Below are 13704 nucleotides of genomic sequence, written 5' to 3' on the forward strand. Positions count from 1 at the left end.
GTAAAGGCCTGGGTGCTGGGCCTTCAATGCTGCCTTTGCCTCAGTCTTTACCTTCAGGAGATCTTCAGGTATGCCAGGGGCCAGAGACCAGTGGGAAGGCCTGAACTAAGGCTTTATCCTTGGTACAGGGGTAACAGGTTAGGGAACATTTGAAACAAGCTGGACATCTGTGGGACCTGACAGGATGCAACCACAAGTGCTGAGGAAACTGGTTGGCATCATGGTCTGACTAGTCCTGATAGTTTTTGAAAGCTCGTGGCTACTGGGGACGGCTTCTGAGGACTGAAAGCTGCCAAATGTGATTCCTTTCTCCAGGAAGGGCAAGAAGGAGGATCCAGGAGCTGCTGGCTGATAATCCTCACTCTAATCCCTGGGAAAGTGATGGGGCAAATAATCCTATAATCCATTTCCAAACGTAAGAAAAGTAGAGGACCGGCTGCAGTCAGTGTGTTTCTATGAAGGGGAAACGATGCTTTACGAGCTCAATAGCCTTCTAAAACAATACATAACCAGCTTGGTGGATGATGGAAGATCAAAGGACACTGTTTCAACTTTAGAAAGGGTTCTGGCAGTATCTCCTTGAACATCATCATCGACACCATGATGAAATACAGTCTCAGTGAGGGAGCAGTGAGATGAGTGGAAGTCACTGCCAGGCTGGCTGGGTGGTGACTGGCAGCATGAAGGCTCACAGGAGGTCAGTCACTAACGGCATAGCCCAGGGGCTGATACTGGAGCCAGTACTGTTTAACAAGAATCACATGAAGCTCCATGAAAGGAAAAGTCAAGTTAATACAATTTTAACACAGTTCTGTTCAATATTTCCCCTACTACTTCTACAAGTACTTTGTTTCACTCTGTATTACTGAAAATCTTATCAGTTCTCTTAATTTACTTTCCAAGATTATTATAATTGTTTAGGCATTTCCTCATTATTCTGTTCATGGACAACCTTTCTCACTAAATATTTCCACAAAATAGAATCTACTTTTTTTCTTTTCATGGAAGATAAATGGTAAAACTGTCAAGCAATCCTGTAGGCCTACTTCATTTTCTGTTACCTTATAAGCGAGGTCTATTGTTGCAGGAGTTGCAGACATCCTTCTTTTCTAAGCTCCCTTGCTTGCCTCCATTCCTGATACTTGCAGAAGGAATGGGGGAAGGAACTTCCATGAGCATTAGCATTGCTCCTTTCTCACAGCAGGGGTCTAGAAGGAACAGATGCAGTAACTTTGAGTTATCATCCTACAAAGACTAATTGTCACTGTCCGTTCTGGCTTTTTAAATATTTAAGTTCATTTTCTGACCATGCTTCTTGCAATTAGAGCCAAAATGTATCTGTTCCTGCAGCAGCCCAAAGTTTAGTGAGGGCTCAGCCAGAAAAGTGGCTTGGAAGAATGTTCTTACTATAAAAAGCTGTGCCTCTTATAGGTAAAAGTGCCTCTTATAGGTGTTTGTAAATGCAGATGAGCAGCTGGGAAAGCTATTTAACCACGTAATCGCTATGAAAAGCATGTCTCTGATTTTTTGAAACAGGTTGGTTTTTTTCTTTTCAATTTAGAAGTGTCATTTTCCTTTGCTTCTTTCGCTCACCTGAACACCCATCAGCTTCCACTGAGTTGACCTGTGGGGATGCTCATAACCTCATTTGAACTGAAGGTAGGGAAGGTAACACTGTAGCCCCAAGACGAACCCCACTACTCAAATCAAACTTCTGCTTCTAAGTAGTGCCTGCACAAGGAGACCTGATGGAAATCGTGGGGGAAAGAGGGGGGACAAAATAATTTCACAGCTCTTTGAACAGTAGCACAATCTCAGGTTAGCTGAATCAAACAAGAAAACACACTCTGGGTGAAATCTTTCGTATTATCAGATGGGGGGGAAGTATCCTTCTGTTCTTGGAGAAGTTTCCATTTTATAAAGAGCTCTGCCTGTGCTGATGCTACGTTTTTAGTTCACTGAATTAGTCAGTAGCTAGCGATGACCTCCCTTGATCTGTGGAAGAGTTCAGGCAAGGTTCGTGCGTTGGAGCCCAGCGTGAGTCGGGAGGATTCAGTGTCACTGGGCACTGGTACCCAACTGAGCATGAGCTCAGGTTCCACACCCAGCACTGCCTGCAGCTACACTGAAAGATTTCAAAGCAGGTGAATCCCAGTTGTTATTTTTTTTTTATGATCACCATTCCCTTTTGAATTAGGTTGCTATAAAACTTAACTGGATTTTTTTCCAGATCTAAGCTCCATATTCAAATAAAAGTATTCTCTCTCAGTGGATTGTTTTCAGTTATATATCCTATATTTTACATCTCACTTCACAGCTGAGAAGCCAAACCAGAAATGAAAAAGAAAGAGCTATTTTCCTCTTCTGATGTGGCAAAAAAAAAAAAAAAAAAAAAAAAAAAAGGAGAGAAGAGAGAATAAGATCTGCTAATTTTAATAAGTTTTTAAAAAATGAGTTTAGATTTTCAAAGCCTTTGATGATGCAGTGGACAAACAAGTACATGGGAGTTTGATACTTATTCTGATTAGTCACTTTATAATATCCAAAGCAACTGTTAGGTGTTTCAGAAGCTAAATGCCTTTGAAAATCTAGGCTGGGGTGACTCAAAATCATTAATCATTTTAAGTGTCTTTAAAGCAACTATAATTATTGCTCCCTTTTCTAGGAAACCGTTCAGTTTAAAATGTGGCATCTTTTTGTGCTTTCTTCCTTGTATACTGAGCCTGAAGTACTTTCTTTTTTTCTTTTTTTTTTTTGTTAATAAAAAGCAGATTGTATATTTTGTTTTGTACATTTTTTTGCTAAATTGCAGTTTCCATTCAAATGTAGCATGCAAGAAACCTTGAGTAACATAACCCTCTTAAACAGGAAGAAGGTCATTTACCATTTCACAACATAAGCAGGCAGCTGTATTAGACCTTAAGTCTTTGGGAGACCCAAGACATTTTTTGGTTTAGCAGGTAGGGATGAACTCTGAAGGATATAAAAGACCAGTTATAAAGGCTGGCCATATATTTAACTTGGTGTCTGTGAGGACACTTGTGCTTCTGTAGAACAGCAGCAAGTTGGAGAGTGCTGGAGCTCTTGTATTGCCTGTGCCCAGATCAAAGCTTTTCTCTTGAAAAACCTTCACCACAGCAAGGGAGAGCCCTCAAACAAGTGCTCATCAGTTAAAAAGTACCATGTTCAGGGGAGGAAAAAAGGAGGAAAGAAAGATTCTACCTCTCAAATTGAGATCTCTCCTGGCACAGATTACTCCAAAAAATGAAACAATACATACTTACAGATAATGTTCTAATTTAAAAAAAAAAGAAGTGTCTTGCTTCCCAGTACTTAAAAAACATTATAAAAATAAATTTGCAAGTCAGAACAAGCATTCTTATGTAAGATCAGTGAGGTTTTTTTAATCCAAATTGTTGTCTCCTATCTAGCCAGCATCTAAACACACTGTTGTGCAAGTTAAGGGTGTTACATGGTAAATTCCAGATGCTGTGTCTCACCAGTGCTTGCCTAGGAGGGTTATATAAAAAGTGAATTCAAAACTACATAAAACAAGACATATTCCCTTCAACATCTGTTTAGGATTGAGATGGTTTACTGGCATCAATTCTTGAAAGAATGAGGAAAATAATTTTGAATAATAACAGGAGAGCAATAAGGCAGAAGTTGTAACTCAAAAGTATGTATGTGATCAGAAATTTCAGTGTAAAATCGTATGACCTAATTGTTCCTGACAGTACCTCACAGCACTGTAGTCATTTATGTAAAGTTGCTGTAAAGTAGCCAGTGGCTTGAGTCATGAGGATTTTTGCTGACAGCTATTTATGTTTACTTTGGATATTCAGAAATATTTTCACAGGGATGAAGGTCATGGTGACAACCTAGCTATTAAAGGTATCAAGTGATCTAAGAAGTATATATGCATGTCCTGTTTATAACCTACAGTCAGGGAAAGAAAAAATTATTTTTTGGTCTACCACCTGGCATGACTTCTGGGATAATCCTGATTTTTGAAGTGTTACCTCTTCCCACCTTGAAACAAAAAAGTTTTAAAAATCGCTGATGTTATCTAGCTTAGTCATTAGCTCCCTCATCTAACTGGAGGTAGCACTGATCTGAGCTCCCTGAACCTGAACTTTTTATTACCACTTCTGAGTAAAATGAGAAAAAACCTCTTATATTGTAATGAGCAGGCTCCAGCTATTCCAGGCACATCACTCATAGCTGGGGCCTGAGTCCTGGAGGATGTACAGTCTTGTTTGTGGTGGTACATGTCAGGGAAGTACATGTCAAGGAAGGAAAATTGATAGTAGTGTTACAAACAAATTGATACTTCATAATTTGAAAAGCTGGTAAGTAACCTATGGCCAGCTAAATCTGATGGTGCTCAGGTTCCCTGTTTCAGCCATGTAATTCTAAAGCAGCTGTTGCAAGGGGTAGCCTTTTTTGAAATCATTCAGAATGGACACTACTTACATAAGGCCCACCTGAGGAGACTGGAGGTGTTTGCCTTACAGGGACACGTGTACCAGCTCAGACCCGAAGCCTGGCTGGTCTGACCCTCTCTCTGATATCGAGCAGAGCCTGATACCTGATAGGAAGGTGTAAGAGGCAGCAAATGTAGCACATTCCCATGTCCATCTCATCTTGATCTATAGTAGATGGAAGCTGAAGGTTGAAATCCTTCCATCATTTTTGTTCTTATTTTATGAGAGAAGTGAAAAATTGACTTACCTTCTAAGATTGATGTTTCTAGTGGAGAAAAGGGACATGAGCAGAAGGATACTTTCTGCAGAATAACATTGAGGTGTGTGTATCAAATAGGTCAGCCAGAAAGGAAGAAGTGTTAATAATTAAAGGCAGAATGAGAGAATGGAAAGGAAAGTTTAAAAAAAGAACAAGTAAGCAACTAGCCTGTCACTGGACCATCTTATTAAAAGTCAGGGAAAACTCTAGGAACTGCTCTAGCAGAATTAGGAGAAAGAAAATATATTTGTAAATGTATTTGAGATTCAAGAAAACATTTGTGTTAAAAATCAGACTTAGAAAGTGCATTGAGATAAGATCTGTCTGAGGGATAGATTAGTATTAGAGAACAAATTGGAGCTACTGCACTGAGAATTCCACCTTCTAATTAGATAATCAATGAAAACATTGTGCACGTGCCACATGTTACATGGAGGTGTCTTGTGGAAAATTGATATTTTGGACAGGTTATTCTACAAGGGAGATGTAACCAAGGTGTTTGATATAGTTTGTTTGGGTCAGGGGTGCCTTAGTTTTGGCATCAGCTCACCATTCCAGGGGGGTGCACCCACCCTCCTTGTGTGTCTTGCTGTGCTTTCCATCACATCTCGGGCCCTTATTTGAAAAGGTGGGAGCTTTTCCTTTCCCAAGGCAGGTTCCGTGCCTGGGGAGAAAAGGGAAAAGGGAGTTTTCCCCAACTCCGTGGCAGAACAGGGGGAAAGCTGTGCTTGGAATCTCAAGGTGTGTCTGAGCACAAGAATGAGAAGGAGCAAAGCTGAGAACTCCTATGATCTCAGCTGCAGTAACATGCAGTAATTGTGAGCCATCCCTGGAGACCCTGTAGGAACAAACAGGTGGCTTCGAACAATGCCGTGTAATGGAAGGTGTCCCTGCCCATGGCAGGGATTTGGAATAGTCAATCTTCAAAGGTCCCATCCAACCCAAACCATTCCATGACTCTAAATATTTAGCAATGGGCATGTTCCAGGCCTTTCCCCTTCCTGGCTTCCACCTCGCTGCCCTCCCACAGAGTTTCCTGGAGGGTAGAAGACGTACAACTGCATGACAGAAGGGAATGGGGAAAGGGAGTTTATGACTTATTATGGCCCTAAATTTTACAGTATTTGGGGGTTCAGTCTATGCATTGTATAATGAGGAAATATGTGTAATAGCTTGAGGAAAAAGAGAGAGAGCCACAAAGTCTGGATTGCCTCTGTCCTAGACCTGGTACCAATCTCTTATGAGTAAATTAGCAAATACGAATTATACTTTGACTGTGTGGGTGGGGTTCAGTTACTCCATTTCATCTCTGAAACAAGCACCCAGAATCAGAGTCACCTTCACTGGTGGTTTGGAAATGAGGAAGTTCTGACACCTCATGCTAGGATGTTTGGAGAGTATGACATACAACTTTGTCTCTGAAATACAGGTAAGGGTTTGTTACAAAACTGAGCAGAGAAGCAGTTTATAGGATTTCAGTAATGGAAATCAGCTTGTTTAGGGATGGTTCCTGGAAACTTCAGGTGAAGAGCAAGAAAAAATACTGCCTAAGTTATTCTTTGTGCCTCCTGATGCCTCTGGTCTGTCCTTGTGGGACACAGGCTGCATTTTGATATGAACAGCAGTATTTCTTGCATCAGTGTAGCCTGAGTCTTTGCCCCAGTGGTAGTGGTGGAAATTGCCTAATGGCTTTCAGGATGGTATATTTTTAGCATGTGTATGGTAAGTCTGGGCAAATAAAAATTCTTCCTGGGTGGCCAGACACTGTACAGCTAGGGAGAAACTCAGAGGTGAATTAGAGAGTCCTAGGAGGACATGTCAGTTTGACAGCTCCAAAGAAAATTCAAGGGAAGAATAATAGTACTTTGAATCTTGAAGGCATTATTTCACCACTAACCAATTAATCCTCTGCAAAATGCCTAGCTATCATTTGTTATTCATAGATTAGGCATGAACTGCTTACGACCTATTTAATTACTCTAAAATTAATTCACTAAACAAGCTGAGGATGAGAGCTGGGTAATGTGTGAATCTATAATGTATCTATGAAAATATATTATTTTTTTCTATTAAATACTATTCAATACGTTTCTAAGTTTCTGTTTAAATATTTTATATAACTGTATCCAAGTTGCCTGATGCCCTTGCTTCGGAAATACAAATACGTGCTTCATTTCAATGCTGCTGCCTTCCATTTTGACACAGTTTGTGATGTAAACATGCATTCCTTATGCATGATTTACCGTTCTCTTGTTTCTGCCTGTTTTGCTTCCCATCACTAGGTGGCAATAGGTGAACAGTCACTTGCAAACAGGAGGCAAAACAAAATGGTGCGGCAAAACTAATGTGACATAAACCAAGAAGGATTTTTATTACTTTATTTAGAGATTATCATATTGAATGAGATTTCCTTGATGCAATCTTATTATGTGGAGTGCTTTCTGTCACTCTGTACTTTTAATTTGGACCATAGCAAGATGTTTGTTTTACCTTGTTAATACATGGGACATCATAGTACATAAAATTTGGTTGGTTTTGATACTACAGTTTTGATCTTTGATTCAGCAGAGGACAGTAATAAAGCTAATGTGGATCTAATGTATGTGTGATGTCATATCTGCCAGTCTCTGTGAATAGCTCCCATACCTTAGGGTATCTATAATCATGCTAGACACCTATATTTAGGCACTGGAATACCACTGAGCTATGACCAGCATCCATCTGAAAGCTAGCACAGTCTTTCAAGAGCAGGGCAGAAAGAGGTTCCCAGAGAAGGGAATGTGAAATCATGAATGCAATGCAGCCTATCCCAGGACATGACAATATCCTTTTTGTTTTCTTCTGTTAGGTGTGTTCTGCACTGGAATCAAATAAATCTGGGAATCACTCTTTGTAAGGTTGCTTTATTTTGCCCAAGAGGACTAGACTATGTCAAAACCATGAAGACGCTAGTAAGCAGCCCTTACTTATTCCTGAGGTGAAAAACTCCAGAGAGCCAAACTTTTATTCCAGCTGTACCAGTGTGAATCCAATCTGATTCCATAGGAATCAGAGATAGATGTAATTCAACATACAGTATTATTTGGCTAAAAGGGCGTAGTATTTGACTCAAGATAAGGAGGAAAAATTGTATGAAGCCATAGAAAATAATCATAATCATAATCATAATCAAGATCAAGCACAGTAAAACCTTCGTAGTTCAGCAGAGCTACTTTTGGCTTTGGGATGTATCCATATCACTGCTTGGAAGACAAAATTTGAATCTATATTTGCTTTATTACTATTGTCATCCCTTAGAGGCTTTCACCTACTCTTCCCATTTAGCTTCAGATTCTGAAGAGTTAAGATTGCAAAATCCACATAGGCCCTTTCATACCAAGCTAAAATGAGCCCTAGAAGATTGTGCAAGACTGCTATATTCAAATCTCCATGTGCTTTTTTAAGGATTCCTGCAAGCATTGCTGAAAACATAGAGGACTAAACTGCCTGAATGACTGTAATAAACAGTAGCCACTAAAACTGTAAACAAAATTGGTACCTATGCTGCTACATATTAAGAATCTAAAAAATCCAGTTTACAGAAGTAGTTACCCTAAGTATCATGTATGCAGTGAGGAGGAACAGGCTTCTTTGAACAAATAATTGTGCTCTTTACTGGAACTCTTTGGAACTATTGTGTCATGCTGAAGGCACTCACCTCCCAGTGTAGGCATCTGAACTGGATGCCTCAAGATAGATATTGTGAATACCTCCAGCAGCATGTGGTTTTGTTTTTCTTGTTCCTTCACTGAGTGAAAGCTTTGGAAGTCTATTTTTCTGATGTTTTGCAGTGACAGTAGCTGTTCATGCAACATTCTGCTCACAAGAACACTTCCGGCCATGCTGATGAACAGCATCTCCCAGCTTCCTTTTCCCAAAGTTGGGGCATGGAAACTCTACGGCTCCAGACTCTGTTCAGACTAAGAAGGGTATTAGCCCAGGGTCAGGGTTCCTGGATATTAGTTACCTCTGATCTCAGAAAACAGTGAGAGAACAGAAGGTGCTTAGTGTGTCATGAATGTGGAGTGTGAGTTACACGCAGACATTTATACTTTAAACAATGCTTATGGTAATCAGCAAGTAGATCATCATGGCAGACACGAGAAGCCTTACATTTTGAATCTATGGTTTTGTATGGTGAAAAAAAAATGTGGCTGTTATTCTCAATTCCCATGTAGTAATATCATAAAAAAGGAGCTCACTGTGCTTGTAAATATCTAAGTCTGTAATGGCCCTCATCAGACAATTTACTTTCACTGGCAGATTTCATATGCTTATGCCTGTCTATCTTTCACAGCCTAGAATATGTAATTAAATTGTAAATATTGCAATGTCAACAAAAATGAAAGTGGAAGCTATGTAACTTCAAAGTTTCTTAGTCTTGTGAGCCTACCAAAAATAAGTTCAGAACACTAAATTAGAGTGCTGATGTTTCTGCCATTTCAGTGTGTTATTCCTGTTTTAGGAGTGTTTCCAAATATGAGTAAAATCATTATATATGGAAGATGTCTTATTTGCAAATTTAGACTTGCAAATGCTTAAATTTAATTTAGCATTTAAGTTTTAAAAAAATATTTTATGACTAATTATAGAAATTAGTGAGATTTTCATTGATTATACTTTTAATTTTAAAGAAGCTGTTAGAACAAAAGTTAAATTCAGAAGCATTCTGTTATGGGTGATACTTTTGAAAGCAGAATGAATAATGGAGAAGTATCAAACCTGAAGTAAATCTTAACTACTACCATTCTGTATGAACTCATTCATATGATGCCAAAAATACAGACTCTAAGAGTGGTGGCATTTTTCCTTAATATGCTTTTTCTAAATACATCCATTAAGCTTTTCAGTTTTTTAGTACAGTATCATATTGTCAGTGGAAAAACACAATAGATAGACATGTTCTTCAGAAAGAATACTAAATGGTGAGAGCAGTGAGATTCTGCATTAATGTTGTGATGCAATGCTTTAAAAAGGCCTACCATACATGGAATTGGATTGCTTTGGCTCCATATCACTTTTGAGAAAGTCGGTAAAAAAGTGCTGGGGATTTGCCACTCCTAGACAGACAGCTGAACATAGCTGTAGCCTTTTTAATGTTACTCCACAAGGAAGTGCAACGAGGCATTAACATGCCAGACACAAAGTCTACCTATGGTAGTCAAATCCAGGTGTCCTTGGGGGCAATAGCCCATTTATTTCTCCACCAAATGATCACAAAGTCAAGAGAAGATTGTTAGACTGGTTAGACTTCATAACTGGTGAAGACCAAATGGTAGGAACGTTACTGGATCCTGTTCATACACGGTGACTCAAAATAAGGAGAGAGCTGCAGATTCGAAAAGTCAAACTTGAGAAATAAAAAGGAGCTGGATAGTGACAGTTAAGAAAACTGCCTGTGTGGGATATCTGAAGGTTTTTACTTAAAAGCACCAAAACCAACCAACCAACAAACCTTGAACTCTTCATTCTGCCTATGAGGGACACATGGAATCCTCAGGAGCATCCCATGGATCTAACAGGTCACCCATCTCAGCTGGTATTCTCCTGGCAGCAGCAGTACAAAAGATAAGCTGGGTAAGACTACATGAAGGAATAAAAAGCAAATGGTTAAACATCCTTACTCCTTTACAACTTTGAAACAAGAACATTGATTTAAAGAGTCCAGTTTCCAGTGAGGCTGAGAGATGGAGTAAGAAAAAAGATTTGACCACTAACTACATGTATGCTTTTGCCTTTAGTTTTCATTTTGCCTTGTAGAAGAACAGAGGTAGGAGGAGTAATGCAAACACAACAAAAAATCAATTGTGATGTTTAAAAAACCCCTCAAAGATCTTTGAATTCACATTACAAAAACCAGTTAATTTCCCACTCATTCACTCAAGGAAGAGCAGGCATACGATGTTGCAGCCTGGGTAATAAAATTTTTGTTGATCATATCAAAAGAGAGATTCTGCCCTGTAAATATAAACCACAGATTTGTTGGGGGGAAAATGATCTGCATCAACAGAGAGGCTGCTTGATACTCAAGACTGAAACAAAATTTGGTGGGAGATTATTTTTAAAGGTGTGGATTTAATTTAAAATTGGATAAAATCTAATACGGATTTAGGCAATACAACTACTTGCAAATTAACCTCCTGTTTTTATTTTCAACAAGAGAGTTGCAATAAAATTAATATATCAGTCATCTCCAGAAAAACATGTGATATAGCACCACAGGGGGAATTATTGCTTAAATCCTTGAATATAGGAATTAATGCAGTGTTTGTAAGGATGAATAAGGACTTCCAAACCTACTTGGCATTGTGTCTGATGTCTAATGAAAAATCAATTAGTGGGATGGTGGAAAGTCATCAGTCCTAGATCTTGAGACTTCCCTTATTTGGCGTTAAGTGTAAGTTTAATTGTAAAACGCTGGATTGTGCTGGCTAAAACAGGATGGCACAAAGAGGAGGCTTTGTCAGTGGAGGGGTGGGGAAGGAGGTACAAATGGGACAGCAGGGTCTCAGTATAAATTGGGGATTTGCAGAGTGACAGCACCGGGATGATAATTAACAGTATAGAGAGGAAGAGCTGATCAGCTCTCATTGACGTGGCTGAAGACATCAAACCTGAGATACCCTGAACATTTCTGGTTGTTCATGTCCATGAAAAGTTGTAAACAGGTTTTGAGTGAGGTTCATTTAGGAACTGAAAGAAGGTATACAAAGTGAGTTTAAACAACAGCCTGTCATTAGTGAGGACACAAAACCTTATCTCTAGATGAGGTATGTTTGCAGAAGACGTTTAGCATATTTTCAGTGAGAACCACAGAAGCTTGGTCTCAGTGACCCTTGTGTTCCTCAGTTTCCAATACAAACATCAAATATTCTGCATACTGAAACTAAAAGTAATGTGCAAATACAGTTGCTGACAAAGTTTTTAGAAGAATCAGCAGTAGACAAGCTCTGTTTCATCTCAGATACCGTAATTATGAAATGCTGCAGGAAATTTATTTCACTAAGTGAGAAAAAGAAAAAAAAAAAGAGTTCTGTTATTCCCAGGAAATAATATCTGGAAGGATGATACCAAGAATATGTGAAGCAAAAAGTATTTTGGAAACTGATTCTTATTTTTCTTCGTTACCATTAAAATATGCATAGTGATGTAGTGTGATTATATGAAATAAAGCCTTAGGAATATGGAAATTGTACCTAGCAATTAAGTATTTTGTAGAAAATAGAGATTAACAAGCAGTGAGTTGCTTCTGCCTCATTTTTCTTCTGTGAATTCAGTTCCTTTTTAGAAACCATTATTCAAGATAAAAATGATATCAAACTGAGTTTTCTGTGGCTCTTTCAGAGGTGAATACAAAACAGTGAGCTCTGGCTTACTTGCTGTTATGAATTCAGCTTGCTGTCTCTCATCTTTGTGAAGGGGGGGGGGGGGGGCGGAAAAAGTGTCAAGGAGAAAATGACAACACGTTTTTCTGTAGCAGTGAAAGAAAAGCAGAAGCAGCCAGTCTGAATGCCGTGGATTCAATGCTCTGGAAGTGCTTCTCTTGTGCAACTGGGCTGAGGGAGAGCCTTTTTTCCTTCCCAACGTCACTGCAATCAGATATATGGGTGCAGCTCAGCTTTACCGCAGCATGATGCAGTTGTGTATAGTTCAGCGTGCTCTTCTTGGAAACAGGCGGAAGGAGAGCAGCTGACCAGAGCAGGCAGAGGATGTTCATTAGAGGGTGCTTTTTTTCCCCCTAAAGCCAAGCGGTACGTGTGAGATTCCTGCAGCTGCAGCAGAGACGGTTTCAGTGGGGCTTCAAGTTGATCCTCGGTTCGCGAGAGGAGGTGCATCCGCTCGGGCTGACGGCTTCTGATGGGAAAACAGCTCCAGACGGGCAGGCTGCGCGTTATTGAAAGCACGGCTCAGACACCCTTCGGGGAGACGCTCTAACTGTGCCTATGGAACAAGTGCTGTGGTGCGGCGTATGCCTTAACCACCGACCAGAAGGAATTTGCCCGCTTGTGGAATGGAATAAATGAATATACTGAGTACCGAGGGGGCAAGGGAATAAAATACTCTTCAGATAGAATTAAGAACAAGCCCCGAAGGAAGAGCAAAGGACAAAAAATCTCATGGTGTGTTTTTGTTGTTGCTGTTGAGCTTTTTTTATTTTTTTTTTTTTTAATGAGCTTACCTACCATGAACGGAAGAAGTGGATCTGCGGAGACTTCATTTCCTCCTCTGACCCCTCGTTTACATCACTGACTGGTGACAGTCACATCTACATGCATAGTACCTGCCACTTCAGCTGCTCAGAATTATAGAAGCCTCTTTGTATGCAGCAGACATGGCTAGCCAGCAGGATTCAGGCTTCTTTGAAATCAGTATCAAATATTTACTGAAATCCTGGAGCAATAGTGAGTAGCAGAAGAGTAATCTTTTCATATTACGCATTGCTTGCTAAATAGCTAGGATAACCTAAAGGACAGAATCTTACCTTTCTGTATGTTTGTGTTACATAAACCAAGTAATTTTTTGCTTTTGTCGGCTCTAAAAATCAAAATATTAGAGATTTAAAGCGGTTTCATTAACTGCAAAGGCTGTAATGAGATTATACTGGATTTTGCTTGATTGAATTCTGAAGTTAGGCTGCTTTCTGGGTCTAACAGTACATTGCAGGGAGTGCATTCCAAACAGCATTTCCTGCCTATATGTTTGTTTGATTTGTTCAGACTTTATCTAAACATTTTTTTAAATGATGTTTAATCACAAGGGTGTGGCATTGCTCAGAAGTTGTTTTTTTATTAACTGTGCACCGAGGACAAAGTATAATTATTCCACTTCAGCTCTGAAAGTCATTTTGATGTGATGGGAAGCAAAACATCAATTGCTTATAGCTGCACTTCCCACCCTCTATGCTTAATTTCAGAATCT

At 39.4% G+C, this 13704-nt stretch overlaps 1 protein-coding gene across 6 annotated transcripts in view; it reads left to right on the forward strand.

Annotated features, from left to right (window-relative positions):
* FRY (FRY microtubule binding protein) overlaps positions 1 to 13704 on the forward strand; it is a 177553-nt gene that overhangs the window by 4745 nt on the left and 159104 nt on the right. For 4 of the 6 annotated variants that reach the window (XM_066175971.1, XM_066175974.1, XM_066175972.1 and 1 more), the window contains exon 1: positions 12439 to 13187. The exons of 1 other annotated variant lie outside the window; for it this stretch is intronic. In XM_066175971.1, the coding sequence (XP_066032068.1) occupies positions 13118 to 13187 (70 nt within the window). In that variant the 5' untranslated portion in view covers positions 12439 to 13117. Of the gene's footprint in view, positions 1 to 12438; positions 13188 to 13704 lie in introns of those variants that run through there. One more of the 6 variants, XM_066175978.1, reaches the window with a different exon arrangement.

The sequence above is a fragment of the Chamaea fasciata genome, unplaced genomic scaffold, assembly GCF_029207755.1.
Source record: "Chamaea fasciata isolate MVZ Bird 193981 ecotype frontalis unplaced genomic scaffold, bChaFas1.0.hap1 SCAF_2, whole genome shotgun sequence".
Classification (NCBI taxonomy): Eukaryota; Metazoa; Chordata; class Aves; order Passeriformes; family Sylviidae; genus Chamaea; species Chamaea fasciata.